At 44.3% G+C, this 16,940-nt stretch overlaps 1 protein-coding gene across 10 annotated transcripts in view; it reads right to left on the bottom strand.

The window, feature by feature from the left end:
- PALM2AKAP2 (PALM2 and AKAP2 fusion) overlaps positions 1-16,940 on the bottom strand; it is a 313,634-nt gene that overhangs the window by 21,183 nt on the left and 275,511 nt on the right. For 9 of the 10 annotated variants that reach the window (XM_069476663.1, XM_069476664.1, XM_069476660.1 and 6 more), the window contains one exon: positions 8,108-10,514. In XM_069476663.1, coding sequence (XP_069332764.1) covers positions 8,108-10,514 — 2,407 coding nt within the window. Of the gene's footprint in view, positions 1-8,107; positions 10,515-15,627; positions 15,683-16,940 lie in introns of those variants that run through there. The other variant, XM_069476668.1, reaches the window with a different exon arrangement.

The following is a 16,940-nucleotide window of genomic DNA, read 5'->3' as shown; positions in this document are numbered from 1 at the left end:
CTTATTCACATAGATCAAATGGATCTGAAATGCCAGTCTCCTTAGGGAGGAACACAGCAAGTAACTATGGCTAGTAAGAGACAGTCATATCCTGCCCTGATCTCCAATACACAGAGGACATCCTGCTCCCAAGCCTGGCTTTGATTAGCTCACATTTCTTACCCGGGAACTTGCCAGAATTAGGTTCTTTGCTTCACCTCCTCTTTGTCAGCTCAAGACTATGCATCTTTCTTTGTGCGTAGCTGAGTCTGATTCCTCGGAAGGCGCTGCCCTAACTAGGAGCACTGAGGAGCCACGCGGGGGGTTAGCCACAAGGACACCATGTGGTGCCACAGTGAGGCAGAAGCACCAGCAGAAGCCCAACCCAGGTGCCCTGAACATATCAGAAGATCCAGCACAATTCGCAGTAACTGCGGAACCTGCTTGCAGAAGGGAATTAAACTGATGGGGAATGTTCTGCTTTTTCCAAAGTCCTGCTGTCCAGAAGCCATAACCATAGGCTTGTCACAGAAGAAAGACTTCTGTGTCCGTATCTTCTCAAGAGCGAGGCTGATAGGTTTAAATTAACTGTAGCAGTTGCCCTTTTCAAACCTATGAGGGTAAGGTCCAAAAAGAACTTGGAATTCTGTAACTTGAGAAGTCCTCATATCATCACATATCTTTACCTCTTGCCAAACACTACTTCAATGTTGCCTTTTCTTACCAATTCCTTTCCCCAGGGCATGCATCTTTCAAATAAACATATTTGCTGGGTTGAGATAAATGAAATACAGAGAAGTTCTGGTCCAAGGAAGAAGGATGGATCTTAAAGAGTAAAAGAGAACAGTGGGAAACAGTCACGGTGCTCCAAGACCACTAGTCAGCAAATTTAGTTGACTTTGACCCCACTATGCCAAAAGTGTTCATGTTCAGGTAATGGAGCAATGAACACTTACCCTGCTTGTTCTCAGATTGATTCCTTGCTTGAGTACCCAGTTCTTTCACAGTTTTCAGGGAATGAGCCTGTTTTTGGAGGGAATGGCTGAGCTTCTTCCTGGGAAATGTACTTTCAGAAAGAACTCACAAGAGCAGCCAGGCTAGACAGTTGACATAGACTCTGTTAGTCCCTTTGCCATCTGGCTGCTCAGATCTTTGGACAGCACCAGCAATTGTGCCTATTGTAATGTGGGGCATTAGAATTAAGTTCTGAAAGCACAAAGGAACCATCCTGGGTCACTAGAGTAGTAGTCCTGGTTCATGGCCTCTGAGAGTCAAACTCATGTACCCAGAGGTACAGTGGCTCCAAAAAGGAGGGACATGAAGGACCCAAGAAAATGCAGGGGCCAGGCCTGAAACCAGAAGAGGAGAGAAGGAGGCTGAGCTCGATCACTATAGGCTGAAGGGGGGAGCTATCACTGTCTACCTTCTGGGGCAGCTCAACAGAGAAGCAGGAGAGATTGGGGCAAACATACAGATTTTAGAGACAAATGAGCCTGGGTTTGAAACCAGGCTTTCCCACTTCCAAGTTGAGTGACCTTGGGCAACTTAATCTTTCTGGGCTCAAGTATTTAATTCTTTGAAGGGGAATAATATTATGGGACCACATCCTTTAAGCATAATTCCTAAATCCAAAAAAGCTCTGAAAACCAAGTTTTTTCATAACTTACTTGGCAGCAAAACCTGACGTGAGTTGACGTGAGGCTTTCCTTAGTCTTTATTTACCCACTTAATGTAACTAATTCTTTTTAAGTTTTATAGCAGAAATTTAATTTGATGACAGGGTGCTGCCCTAGAACCTGGCAGTTGTGTTAAATAATAGTATATGCATTGCATGATTTTTCTAAGTAATAGTGAATACTTTCTAACTTTTCTACAATCGGAAAAAGTCTGAATCCAGAAATATATATTTGGCCTCAGGGGATCAGATAATTTTGTATTATGTTCTAGTGGGCTGTTGGGAGGATTCAATGAGAAAATGTGTGTGACATAATTAGTATTGTACACAGCTTCAAGGTCTCAATAAGTTGTAGCTACCATGATTAGACTTGTGTCGCCAGAGAATGTTCCAGAAATATGGTAGTGGACAATAACCATCTGTGGACACTCCACATTTAGCTACCTTCGCAGAGCCAGCTGGGTCCCTATGAGCTGCACAATCGGTGCCTGCCTTGCAGGAAACAGAGGCACAGATACTCCTGGTGGAGGGCCCTCTCCTTCCACAGCCTGTGAAGAATCAGACCTTTACTAGATGCTGACACAAAGTCTTCCTCTGTGGAGCAAGGAGGGCACCTCAAGTGAAATTCGGCCTCATCTGGCTCTAATTTAGCATGGAAAAGCCACTAAGCTCCGTTTCGTGAATACTGTGCAGACACTAGCAAACATATTTTTCTCTCTAAGACTTTCCCTGTAATTGAAGATAATAAAAGGGAAAGAAAAAAGACCCAGTTAATAATCTTTACAATAGTATTATAATCACGTCATGGGGAATCTTAATCCAAACTGACAGCAGAAGTTGACACTTCCTGTAAATCTTATTTTTATAAGATGGTGTAATTATCACATCTTTCCACATATTAGAAGACATAAACAGACACTCTAAATTAGGGAACTCAATAGCCACACCTTCTCCTTTACTGCTCTCCATAATGGGGGTACACAATGTAATTCACCCACTGGATGAATTAATTATCTGACTTGGTAGTCAATCCAAAATCTGGCATGAAAACAGAAACTATTTCAGAAACCAAAACTAATCATCACCTGACTAACTGGGTTGCTCTGGCATACTTAGAACTTGGAAGTGAAACCAAAATATCTAATAATAGACACAGGCACTGAAGTGAGAACTGTCTGTTGGCACCCCCAATATGAAGAGACTCAAAAAGTCTACCCTAACTGGGAGCACCAAGGAGCCACATGGAACTTGCAATTTCAATAAAATGTTTGAGTATGACGCCCCCAATTCTCTCAAGGGCGTTTTCCAGCAGTGTGTGAGCTACCCCTTCAAATCAGGCTTGTGCACCTACCAACGTGCTTCCTTCATTCTCTACTTCTAAGTACCATTGGCAGAGGGCGCATGTGTGCACATTCTTGGAGTGTGGCCTCTCCCGTACCATCAAGATGGAGCATGACTTTAGACGTGCTCATACATGGGAAGAGCTCAAACCAAGCCTGTGAAATAGACTCATTAAAACAGGAAGAGTTTCAGTCCACCAATTCACAGATGAAAGCCGGACAGCTTGGAAATGTGTGCAGATAATTACCATGTTGAAAACTCTCACTGACCACAGGATAAAGTCTAAAGTTTAAAACCCTTAACATGATTGATTTAGCTCTTTTGTTGTCTGGCTCCAAATCAACTTTTCTTTTGTTTTGTTTTAAATCCGTTCCTTTTTTTTTTTTTTTTTTTAAGAGACAGGAGTCTCACTCTGGCATCTAGGCTAAAGTACAATTGCATCATCATAGTTCACTGTAGCCTCAAACTCCTGGGCTCAAGCGATCCTCCTGCCTCAGCCTCCTAAGTAGGTGGGACTACAGGTGCCAGCCACTACAACCAGCTAATTATTTAAAAAAATTTTTTTGTAGAGACAGGGTCTCGCTATGTTGTCTAAGCTGGTCTCGATTCCTAACCTCAAATGATCCTCCCTAACCTCAAATGATCCTCCCGCCTTGGCTTCCCAAAGTGCTGGGATTACAGGAGGTGTGAGCTGCTGCACCTGGCCCTTCAACCTCCTCCTTTAACCTACTCTGGCCTTATTTAAATACCACAAATGTGTAAAGTTCTCTACTCCCTTTGAGCCTCTCTGGGTGCCCCGTCCTTCTCACTGGAACAATCCCAGATACTTCGTCTTTGAAAATGACTACATCCTTTTCAAAATAGAACCCCTATCATTCATTCTCCATCTTTTAATGCAAAGAAACTAAAACAAAAATAAATATCTTTTTAATGTCTGGCAGATGGGGTTTATGTCTAGATAACCTTTCAATGGAAAGACTTGGTAGATTTCTCCTTCCTTATGGCATCTTGGTTCTCAGTAAATTTTATTTGCCTTACGGTTTTAGGGTTTAAGGTTCCAGCATGTCACCAGCATGATTTCTACCAGAAAAGGAGAAAATTATATTTTTCATCACCTAATGTTGAATCATGAAGCTGAGTCACATAAAAACCAGCTGAGTCACTTCTTCTGGCATGAAACGTGAAGTAGTGCGGTAGGAACTTAGTAATATCTCCATTCACAAAATCAACGCTGGAGCTGACTGTACTGACCCTGGCCATGAATCGTCCAATCTGGCTGCTCAGAGTAACGTGTCAGCCTGTTCCCTGATCAAGAACCTGGAGGCGGGCTGGCCAAATGCTACTCCAAAGGTTTCCAGGCATGAATAGAAAGAAAATTGCATTTTACATCACTTGCTTTCAATCCATGTTGTGATTCTGGGAAGCCTGGGCAGCTATTCTAAATGTTCTAGAGATAAACTGGAAGGAATGGGGTGCACATATGTCATTCTCATGACTGACTGTGTTCAATGTGACAGCCAGACTGCAGCAGAGTGCCGACTTGCGTGGATGAACTCCCATCTCCCTGAAGGGGCAGGAGTCAATCCTATGGGGGTGGGGGATGGGAGAGGAGCTCAGCATTAGCATGGGGGGAAGTGCTGGAGAAGTTGGTGCTGGGCTGCTTGGGAGGCCAGGGGCAAACACAAGGACCCTGACTTGTTCTAAGGCAGCCTCAATCCTGGTGGAAGCCAGATCAACAACAACAGGTAGGGGAACTGGGAGAAAGTGTTGAAATGTCTTTATATTTGACTATTGTTCTCATGTCAGAAATAAAGTTAGGGGCAATAGGGCGAGGGCTTCAATTAAGACATGGAGCAGAGAAAACTGAAAGTATCCACCACTATGGTCTGAATGTTTGTGCCTCCCCACCAACAATTCATATGTGATGATATTAGGAGGTAAGGGGCCTTTGGAAGGTGATTAGACCACAAGGACCGAATGAGATGGATGCCCTTATAAAAGAGACTACAGAGAGCTGCCTTCACCATGTTAGGATCCAGTGAGAAGGCGCCATCTACAAACCAGGAAACAGGTCCTTACCAGTCAAATCTGCTGGCACCTTGATCTTGGACTTCCCAGCCCCTAGAACTGTGAGAAATAAGTTTCTGTTGTTTATAAGCCATCCAGTCTATGGCATTTTCTTATAGCAGCCTGAACAGACTAAGATACCCACAGAGCACATGTACTTTAGAGAAGGTTCTATAATGAAATAACACAAGGAGAGGGCCAGACAAGTGGAACTGGTTATAACTGATAGGAGTAGGAGAATCACAGCACCTGCTGTCCATGTGAGCAGAGGAGCTCAGATGTCTGTAGAACCTCCCTCCACCTGTGAGACAGCAGGCGGCCCTTACTCGGGCCCTTGAGCATCATTCACTTGTGCGGTAGGCTTCCCAGCTTGGGCCAAAAGCAAGTGGCACAAAGACTTCTCCAGGACAGAATACTCACCTGGGACCTCTGTGCCAAGACAGCCCACAATAACAAATTTAAAGTGACCGTGACAAACTAAGGAGCCTTGGGAAAAGCCATTTGGCCACTGTTAAGCATGGACAAAAATCTCTCCCTAAAAGTTTCCTTTGCCTTAAGCACTCAGCTGGCTCTGTGTCCCATGACTTGAAGGAATTAAAACCATATTAAGAAAGTCACTGTGCTCTTCCTCTTCTTCCTCCCCTCCCTTTCCTTCCTGAACAATTCAGTCCAAAAATCATGAGATGGGGCTGAACAAGACGGTGCCTATAGTGGGGTTGGGAGCAGGCTTGGTGGCCCAGTGGGGTTTGCTGGAGCCACAGCAGGTGGGCAGGGGATAGCAGTGACTCACCATAGGGTGCTGGAGCCCAAGCAGGGTAGGACGGTATTGGCGAAGGGGGGTGGCAGTGGCCACCCAGAAAGTGATGTTGGAGTCCAAGTTTGTTAAGGAAAATAGGAGATGGGTTACAGAAGGGGGGATTAATTAAATAATAAATATATTGAGGCTAATGAAACCCAAGTAACTGGTTGTCAAGAAGGTAGTTACAAATATGGAAAGGGAGAAAATGTGCATGAGCCCTGCATAAAAAGAGAATTAAAATCATGGTAAACTCATGGTTTTCAAGACAGAGAGACAGACAGATGTATATAATCTCTAATTCTGCCCACTGAGAGTGCCTGGGAGCAGTGACAATCCAATAGCAATGAGCACGTCTAGCATCCATATCTTGGTTTCTAAATACCCTTCTATACTAAAAGGAACTAGTGCTCTTGGGAGAAATGATTGACTTCATGGTTGGGAAAGTATAAGATGAAACTGGGACATCTTGTGGTGCCATAAAGTAAGGAAGTGTTCAAAGAATAATGGGGACATCTCCAAAGGACACAGAAGTTAGCTCAAAAGGGCTCCCATGATCTATATCTGAACAAATTGAGGATAAAAGTAATAAAAGAAATGGATTACAACTCACTGAATATAATAGGAATCCATGAAACCACACTGACATAAATAAATAACTGAATAGATTTAAAGTTTGATAAGGAGTGGGGTAAAAATTACATAGTACCAAAGTACCTCCCCACAAAAAATTTATTCATTACAAAAAGAAAAGGTACCTTTACTGTGCAGAAGCCTGGCAGACACTCCCTCAATCATGTGATCAGAATTAATAGCAGATATCAGAGTTAACACCTGCCCCCGCAACAGGACAAACTGATACCGTGAGAATACAGCATCAACTCTGTGGTATTCCTGCCAATGATGCACAATCTGCATATGAGCACGTGAAGCATCAGGCTGACCCAAATGGAGGCGCAGTCTACAAAATTGGGGGTGATGGGGTATCATGTTGGCAATTTACTCTTAAATGGATCAGAATAAAAAGATATTTGTACTGTACTTGGGAACTATTCTTTAGGTTTGAGATTCTTTCAAAACTTAAAAACCAATAATGAGAAGAGTGACCTTGTGTCATTGATGAAAGCCAAGTGTCAAGATGAGATTAAGATCTGCCCTAGTTAAATGCCAACGATTATCACTTCAGGGCAATAATTCTTAAATTACCTCTGGTGAAGGATCGGTTTCTCCCCCACCTCACCTCAAGTCCACAGTGGACCAATACTGTTGTAAAACACAAAATCCCACGCTTGGATTTCAGAACAATAACAAATTGCTATAAGAGTTTTCAAATGCTTACTCTCGAAGTCTGAACTTAGCTCAGAATGGACCAGTAACAAACAGTTCCTGGACTTGCTCGGACCACACTTTGAGCAGCACTTCTCTACGGTTAAGATGCATGGATCCCTGATCGCTGTCATAGCCACGTGGGAAATAAAAACTACTGGTCACACTGTTATCCATAATGGTAGCAACGATAATTACCACCCTAATTAACATCAACCATCTATACAAAGTATTCAAGAAGGCGACTGCCCAGGCCATGCAAGGGGATTAAAGACCTGCCTTTCCTTGTAGTATTTCAACTTCTCTAAATGGGGCACCAGACAAGAATTGATGAGGCCACCCGATTCCAAAGTAGTTGCTCTGTGGTGACTTAAAGGAAGACAAATCTGATCACACAGGAGATGGACCAGGGCATCCTCCATGGGTCGATCTGCAATGCCAAGTCATGACTATCATCACTGGGAAGGGACCCAGCATTCAGAAGGGGTTAGTAGAACACATCTCCAAAATCGGATAGGTTGGATTTAACTACAGATACCTAAGGTCAAGCTGCACACTTGAACACAGTACACACATGGCCCATTCTTACTGGTTCTGGGCCACCAACAGCCCCTCCCTCAGCCAAGAGGCAATCTTCCAAATAAAAGAGAACAATTCTCTGTAACAAACCAAGACCAAGGCAGAACGACAAGAAAGGAGCTACTGCATCCACTGGGAAGTGGCAAACTCCATCCAGCCTCAGGGTTCCTCCAAGGGCACTCTGACACTCCTGGTACATGCCCCCAAACACTGAAATCCTCATGTCAGAGTCCCCCGACACTTATTGCAGACACGCACAGAAGAGGCTCCACACAGAAACCCGTATGCTGGAATCAACAGTGGCAAATTTCCACACCATCTGCCTCTGGTACGAGGCACCTCACCTGGGGCAGTTTTGTAGCTCGATGTTCTGGAGGGCAGCGATGGGGCATTCTTTGTCCTGGGGCTTGGTGTGCTCTGCAGGACCTGCCTCTGCCTCTTCAGCTCCTCTTCCCTTTCCTGAGCTGCTCGGATCTCTTCTTCGATCATGGACAAAGTCCGCTGCTTCCTGGACCTCAGTTTGAAGGGCCCAACCATCACGTCGGTTTCTTGAGTGGCCAGAAGGGAGGCTGTGCTTCTCAGCTCGGCGGCCTCTGAGTACTTGCTGAAATAGCCCCCTTCGGGTCTGGTCTCCTCCATGTTTATTGGGCCACTGGGCTGCACAGCTGGCAGTGGCTGGGAGGGCCCCCTTTCCCTGAGCACCCTGTCTTCGGTGGGCAGAATCTTTGGTATGACATCCCTTTTCTCTTGAACAGGAGAGGACACCTGGGGTGGCTCAAACATGCTCTGAGGCTTCTCTGAGCTGGAAGCCCCAATTTCAGCTTCCTCTAGAGTTGCTTCAGGTCCCCGCTGTCCACCTCCATCCTTGTTGGTTTTGGACACAGCTTTGTCCACCTGCTCAGCTATGGCTTGTTGAATGGCATTCTGCACCAGGAGACCAGCCTGATATTCCAACGGGTCATCAGCCGACAGAGAGTCTCCCAGGGTGGACGAAGGGGAATAGAAACCATGATCACTGAACGACTTGGAGACACCTTCTCCTCGGCCCTCTGAGGGGTTGTCAGTTTGTGGAGTCTGGGGCAGAGAAAAATCAGCCAGTGAATTTTCCTGGAGGGCATTGGCTGTCTCATTGGAGGCACCACTGTCACTGATGTTGTCCATGCTGAAATCATTGGACAGGGTCTCCAGGACTGTGGTATCTTGAGACCTCACCGACAACTCATCCAAACCAGAGTCGAGCTCCTCTTGGGTCAAGGAGACATTGACTGATCTTGAAAACTGATCCAGGATCCCATGGTCATCATCCTTGACCACAGTGAGGACCGCCCGGGCGCTTGTAAACTCTCCGTCCTCCGCCCACAGTTTAGATAAGGGCCCCCGTTTAGATGGCTCACTGTAGGGCCCTTCCTTCCCCTGGGGGGCTGTGCTGCCCTGGCCTCCTCCCCCCAACTGGCTCTCCGGGGCACAGGGGGCCTTGGCTGCTGACGCGTTACTGTCTTCTGGAGGTGCCCCGACAGAAGCTGGTCTCGAGACAGTCAGTGGCTTGTCAGAGTTAATTGACCCCAGAGGCCTGTAGAAAGGCTTGATGGAGAACAGCCTGGGTGTGCTCTGGCCCTTGGCCACTGTTTGCCTGGAAGTCTCCATCTGCTGGAACTGTTTGCGAGCAGCAGAGAAATCTATCTGCTCTGTGACAATGTCCTCCTTTGCTTTGTCAATCGCGCTTGGACGTTCATAGGAGGAGGCAGGGGCTGGGCAGGGCTGCGGTGGGGGCCGCTGCTGCTGCTGTTGCAACTGCTGCTGCAGCAGCAGCTGTTCCTGCTGTGCCCTTCTCTCCTTGCGCTCCTTGTACTTTTTGTGGGACTCCAGATGTTCCTCGTCCAGCTGTTCCTCGAGGGTCTTCTCCTGGGGGGGATTCCACCACTTCGCCGCGATGCCAGGATTCTTCTTCACCGCCTGGCTGCGGATGAGCTCCCTCCTCTCCTTCTCCAGCTCCAGCATCTCTTCTGAGGGCCTCACTTTCCGGACGCAGTACTGTTCCTTCTCACACTCGTCCTCCTCGAAGAGCTTGGAGGGCTTCTTGTCCTCGTGGAAGGCGCGCAGCTCAAACTTGGCCTCCTTCTTCAGTGTGGTGAGCGTGAGCTCCCCGTCTCGGGAGGAGCACCCAGAGCTGGCTGAGGAGCTGGGGCTCATGGGTGCCTGCAGCCCGTCCCCCAGCCTCTCTCGGGGCTGGCCAGGGGGGTGGCCGTTTGCTCTTTCCCTGTCTGCCATGGGGTCAGATTTGCTTTGACTGAGCTCAGTGTGGGAAGGCGCCTGCCTGCTGGCTGCTCTCTCAGCGGGCTCTGGCTGGAGGGCCGTGTGGGCAGGGGGACTCAGGCTGCCCACCGGGATCGCTGCACCTGGCTCCGGGGACGATGTTCCGTTGTAAGTTCCATCCACAACAGAATCACAGCAGTTGGCTTCCAGCACCTCGTCTAGATACCGGATCTCTCTGGCCACATCGTTATCCAGAGACTCGTGGTGATCAGTGAGGAGGCCATTAAGAGGGGGCGAATAGAAAGGGGAGGTGTGGTCCACAGAATGTGGGGTGGAGGTGATTCCAGGAACACTTTTACATTCTGCAACAGACACCTCAATTTCCATGTTTTTGTGATCTGGGGAAAGAGAGCTGGTGGCAGGCTCCGGGAGGTTGGCACAAGAGTTGTCTCTCTCCTTTTTTAGCCGGATATCATCCTCGGGAAGCTGAGGAGGCTTCTGGAATGAAGAGGAAACAAAAGTCAGGGTTGAATGCTAATCTTTTATGACTGCAAAAGCTGAGAAATTCACTCATAACTAACAGGAAGGAAAACTGAAACTTCAGTGACAAGTTCTTTTAAATAGAGATTTCCCTTTCTACTAATCCTTTACTTATTCATTTTGTTATGGTAATGAGTCCCTAACCCTCTCAAATTTACAGATTCCATTTTGTTTACTGGTTGTTCAATACATGCTAGTTCCATTTTTAAATTGTACCTTCTAATGTGGAAGAGATTATATAGTTACTATATTAGAGCCTTCCAAAATATTTCATAGCAAAACTGCTGCAGGTTATGTAAAAGGACTACTGGTATGTCCCCAACTGTACAAAGAAGGTCCTTTGGCATGAACAAATCTTCTTGAAAACATATGATTCTCCGCCAGATGTAATGCAATTATTCTGGAGACAAGAAAACTCTTGGGAAAATCTTTCCAAAATAAAATACTGGAAAACAGTAGATCCCTTCAATGGCCCCTCACAGGCTACAGTGCCCATTGCCATGGCTGTAATTGACCATGTGCATTATAAACACCATCACCAAAGACACTGACTGCATAGCTCTGTTCTCTGGGACTGCATCCAAACAGTACTCCTTAGTCAAGGAGTGAGTGTTGCTTTGCAAACCAGTGGCCAGCAGCACCTCACCTCCAGTTTCTAAAATGCTCTATATGTGATATCTCCAATTTGTGGTTAAATAAGAAACCATATCTTACCAACTGTTTAAAATGCATCATATTTTCCCACCAGTTATCTAGCCCATGTAATTCTATGATTGAGCATTAGTAAGATTAATTTTCAAATTCTTAGATGAATTTTTTTTTCATATCAAAGGACTCTGGTTTACCTCAGAGAATTCCAGCAGTAAATTATGAATTCAAGTTGAGTTTCCTTCAAGGGTTTCACTAAGACTTTGGTCAGTTGTGTTTCCCTGTCTCAAGTTCATAGAGCATCTGGTATTATTGAACTAGTACAATGCAATCATTAGCAGATGGCATGATTTTCATTTATTTAAGTTTTCAACAATTTTAAAGCTTAGAATATAACAATAAAACACCATCTTAGGATGATTCTCAGGGTATTAATTTCAAAATCTTTCCAAGGAAAGTGGATAATTCTGGATTTGTTCATGAGACCCAGGAAAACATGGAAGTTCACCCCAAGTGCTCTACATTGCTGTCAGAATGTTGAAAAACTCTCGTGGCTATCCATGAACTGGGGGGTTTTCTTCAGCCTTGGTTTTTCACATTCCCCTTCAGACTTAAATCAATCAAGTAATATATATTTCTTTTCTAGTAATAGGCAACAGTGATGAGTATTCCTTGTCAACGCCTTGTGGTCTTTGATGTTCTTCTAGACTAGGTCTTGTCTTTGTCAAAGTCTGATACTTAAGACAATTAATATTTATAATTGCTCATGTCCTTATTTTTATTTTTGACCATCATCAACTGTAGTTCTTTTATCTTTAGAATGAACTAAAACAGCACGTCAAAAAAGTTTTTACTGTCATTTTAAACTATTAACTAAACTTTTTTTTTTTGGTAAAGCAATTGTCAGTAATTTCTACTCATACATCATTAAGAATTACAGAAAAGTTGAATGCCTGAAGCTTATTGGCTGCCATTCAATTTCAAGTAAACCTAGGCCAAAATTAGCCCACTCCATGGAAAGTTATTACTGGAATACAAAGACAAACAAAAAGAGATACATGGTACTGCTATGGTGAGAATAAGATTGCCTGTGGCACCCCCACCCCTGGCTTCATCTGGCCAATAATTTACTGCTAATATTCTTCACAGGAATAGCACTGCTTTCCTTCTATCCCTTTTGGCTTTTGGGGGGGAAAAAGTTGGAGAATAGTAGGAAGCTACTGGGACTGAAATGTGGTTCAAAATCACTGCTCTGCTGAGACATAAACCGCTTCAGAATAGTTGAGAAAAGGAAAGAGGGCAATGTAATATTAAAGGAAGCTAAAAGGCAAATACTGTAATTCTGTAGTTCATTTACTCATTAATCCATTCATTAAACATGCAGGAAACTTATTCTGCAGGGCCATAATGATATCGGCAGCAAGAATAAGCTCCAGGAGACAGTACCCTTTTCTTAACAAAAATTGGATTCCCGAGACTTCCCAGGGAGCCCTAAGTCTATTTTAAAGTTTACTTAGTCTGGGGAAGTAAAGAACTTGCCTCTGTGTGTCTCTTGCTGCTAATCACAGAGATAGGGGTGACTGGGCTTATCTCCACTGCATTTCCCAAGAACACTCTGGCTACTACACCAGCATTGTGCCTTCCTCCTGAATGTTTCACACTTAGGGGTTTGACGATAGGTGAGCAGATGTCCTGTCAGCATGTTCTTTCTAGAACTCAAAAGTTACATCAGCTCTTTCCAAGGCATGCTTCTTGAACTAGAAACAAACTATTTCGATACAAAATTCTAAAAACCTGAAAAGAGCATTTGACAGTACACTTTTGCGGTATCCAAAAAAACTGCCTTTATCTTTGAGTCAGAAATGATAAGTAGTTACGTCTTCTGTGATCTGTCAAACTGAGGTTTTTAAAAATGCTAATTACTTGTTAAAAAGTCAAAGTTTTGGGGTGCCAGTATAATTTCAGATGATTCCTTTAATGTATTTTTTTTTTTAAATTAGGCGATGGAGGGTGTAAACAGGAAAGAGTTACATGAGGCAAAGTCTCCTTTTTTCCATAAATTCAGAAAATTCTTCCTGACACTCAATTTTATCTACTTCAGAGAGCAGCAGCTCTAAACCCCAATCAGGGTAGAAGTACTTACAGAGATAAACAAGTCTGCATTACTGATTCACTACCACACATCAGAAGTCCTGAGCTTTTGTAAAGTTAGACAACAATTATAACAAAAGAGCAAATTCCTGAGTTCTGTCAGCAGTAAGAATTTGCCTTCACGCATGACGGCCTGATGTGATCAAAGCCCTCGGTGACCACACCAGGTGAATGGAAACGGGCTGGAAATCCCACCTATCCGATTTGGCAGGAGTCTGGGCTTGGTATCCTTAAATGATGTCTTGTTTAAACCAATAAATGCTTACTGCTGCCTTTGAAGATAAGAAAGACCAGAATTTTCTCCATGCTTCAGATAAGGTGGACCTGATTGCAGATTCAGATAAAATGCATATTCGTTAAATCAAAGGGAAAGTCCTTTCTGAAATAAACAGTGCAAAAAGCAGAAAGATACCCAAAAAAACCCATCAAACTGGGTTTTCTAAGGTCAGAGAAAAACTAGGGTGCTAAGGAGCCTGGGGGAGATCTTTTGATTGGCCCAGCTAACCCCACAGGTGGAGCCCTAACACCCCAATACATGAACCTGCCCTCCCACCAGCTTCCCAGAAAGGCTAGCAGTGGTTAGGATGTCTACAATTAACTTAAAAATACTTGGGCAGAGACAATGTGATGCAGCTGTGTGTTTCTGAAATTAGTGTCAATTACATTCCAGCAGCAAACAACGATGCTAATCAGGAATATACACCTCAAGGAGTGGTCAACTAGGATCTAATCAGAAAGCCCACGCTCCACAGGTGGCTTCCTCCAGGGCTTCAGCTCCCTTTAACTCCCAGGGACCCCTGAAGCTTTGCTAATTGACATAATTAAAGTGAGAAATGGGTTTTCATTAGTGAAATTAGTGGCTTGTCAATTAGTATAATGAATGTTAGAAATCTGTGAAATTGGTGGTTTTCAGATTTGTGGATTAGAGATATTCCCCACCTTTTCATGAACAGGATACACAAACAGAGTGAGCCATTCAGTTCATACACCCTTAGGGATTGTGCTTGAGGTCTGAGAACTAATCAGCCCGTTTCCAGCCTTTGGTTCAGGGGACTTTGGTTATTTAACACCCATTGAACAGAATCCTGTCTTTGTAAAATTGCCACATTTGTTTTCATAAAAGGTGGGGTTGGAGCACCTAGAAATTTAGAGAGCTGAGACTTCTTTATACCATTTTTTACAAATATTTATTTAATAAGCATCTGTCTACATGCCAGAATTTGGTCCAGGAACTGCTTTTAATATAACCTGGTAGTAAGGTTGCATCCAAAGCTGCCATTATTTACCTGCAAGTGTTTGATAGTTATGCAAAGCTAATTTGCATGGCTTAATTTAAAACATAGGCACCTGGGTCTCCTTTTGCCATCTAAATGATGCAGAAATACTTGAGCTTTCCCAAGGTGAAAAACACAAATTAATAAATAAAAATAATGGTAACACTTGAAGGTGCTGACTCGGGAAGGGGGGGTGGGAGGGAAGGGACATATACCTACCTGATGGGTGCAATGCGCACTACCTGGGGAACGGACACGCCTGGAGCTCTGACTTGGGGGGAAAGGCGGTACATGGGCAACGTATTGTAACCTGAAATTCTGTATCCCCCATAACAATAAGATGAATAAAAAAAAAAATAAATAAATAAATAAAAATTACATGATGCAGAAAACATGGTAACTCAGAGTTTGGAGTCCAAAGACTAGAGTCTGAGGGTCATCTCTTGGCTCTGCCTATAAAAGTTTGGTTAAACCTAATGGAAGAAAATTATAAACTCTGCTGAGAATATAACCCCTTTGCAAGCAGGGCAAATAATAGTATCTCCGAAATCAGTTTTGAAAATTAAATTAGAAAATGTATTTAAAAGTACTACATAAACTGTAAAATAGTCAATGCAAAAGTTCATTATTATTAAGCCATTTTATACCGAGGTGTACATGACCAATATTAAATTCTTTCTGGGAGCAGATCGACTTTCTTTTGGGAAGGAGTAGGAAGTAATGGTGAGATTTTGGCTTTTAGAAGAAAAGAAATCATCATGAGGAGATTAAAGGAAAAAGGCTCAGGAGAGACTAAAAGTCAGACTCTTAAGGCAGCTCTCATCTCGCTAACCTTTCCCCACTCCAGAGATCCTTAAATGTGAATATTAGTTAAAGCTAAGCAAAATTAGGAAGATGCATTTATTGCTGCAACAAACAGAATAACTTCATAAAATGTCCTTAACAGTCAGATCCTGAAGATGCAGTAAGTAGAATGAACAGCTGAGAACCATCCAGACCTGGGCTCCAGTCACATGGGAAGCAGAGAAGTCACACATCGGATAGAAGAGAACCTGGTCCATCACCAATGCTCAGTAAATGTATGCACGAATGAGGCAGGCTAACAAGCCTGTCCTGTGCACACACTGTGAGTGTCACATCCCCATTCTGTTGTTGACACACGTCTAATAGCTCATCATTCCATGGTACATGCACATACATGATGTCAGCAGATGCCCAAAGCATGGCCCTCTGTTAAGCAAAAAAGGCAGGGATTTTGTTTCTGTTTTAAAACTTTGAAATAAGAGGTTTAGAGAAATAGAGGGACTTTCCCCAAGATCAAAGGATTTTTACGGTTTGAGCTAGTCTCTGATGCAGTTCTCTGCTTACTCTGACAACTTCCCAGAGGTAAAATATTAAGATTTCGGGTCCATGTCATTGCAGTGGACACCGTGGGGAAAGGCTGTAACTCTCCACCAACACGACAGGTGCAATCCTAGAAGCTTGTTTAAGTTTGCACAGAAAACAAAACATCAGGGTCTGGATTCCTGCCCCGCTGGGCAATGGACACCAGCGTGCTCCTTCCGCCCAGGGTCCCTGGGCCTGCAGCTAGGCATATTGTGAGCAGAAAGAACTTGAAGGAAGTGCATTTTCCTTAGCAGGTCTGCCTGAGCCCTGGCAAACCCCAGAAAAGTGTCTTCTGCTTCAAAGACAAGCAAGAAGCTGAAGCTTTGACTCACTTTAAATGCCCTCTGTGCTCACAGGGTCCCCTCTTTTCCACCCCTCAGGCTGTTAAGCTTGACAGTGTCCCTCACCCACCGTGGCCTCCCAGGCTCCTAGCCTAAATGCACGATGTGACCCAAATTACTCAACTATCAGGCACCCGCTGCACAACCAGGTTTCTCTGCTCTGAATAACCCAGATTACTTCCTACTAAAGCCACGGTATTTAAATTAAAAATGCTTTTCTCCAGATAATAGGTGACCCGATCCTTTAATCCAGTTATTTTTAAATTCCACCAAAAGTACGAACTCACTCTTGGCCTAGGAACAGAGCCATGGCTATAAAATAAGACTTCTTCACAGCCACAAAACCAGAGAGCATCTTTGTTTTCACTTTTCACCCTCCCTCTCTTTTATAAGTCACGTTTTTAGTACATAGGGCACAATTACTATCACAGAGAAAAAGTGGTTCCATGGGCCATGCATGGCTGTCTCGAGGAGAGTTTTTCCCGGATTCTTAACTTTCTGGCTGAGTCAGGATGTCTCCAGAACGAAGGCCAGCGGGAGGAGGGGCTGCCACCTGGCTGGCGGACAGTGCTCAGAGACCCGAA

The sequence above is a fragment of the Eulemur rufifrons genome, chromosome 7 (genome assembly GCF_041146395.1).
Source record: "Eulemur rufifrons isolate Redbay chromosome 7, OSU_ERuf_1, whole genome shotgun sequence".
Classification (NCBI taxonomy): Eukaryota; Metazoa; Chordata; class Mammalia; order Primates; family Lemuridae; genus Eulemur; species Eulemur rufifrons.
Note: the sequence above shows the minus strand (reverse complement) of the source record. Positions and strands in the feature narration are given on the sequence as shown.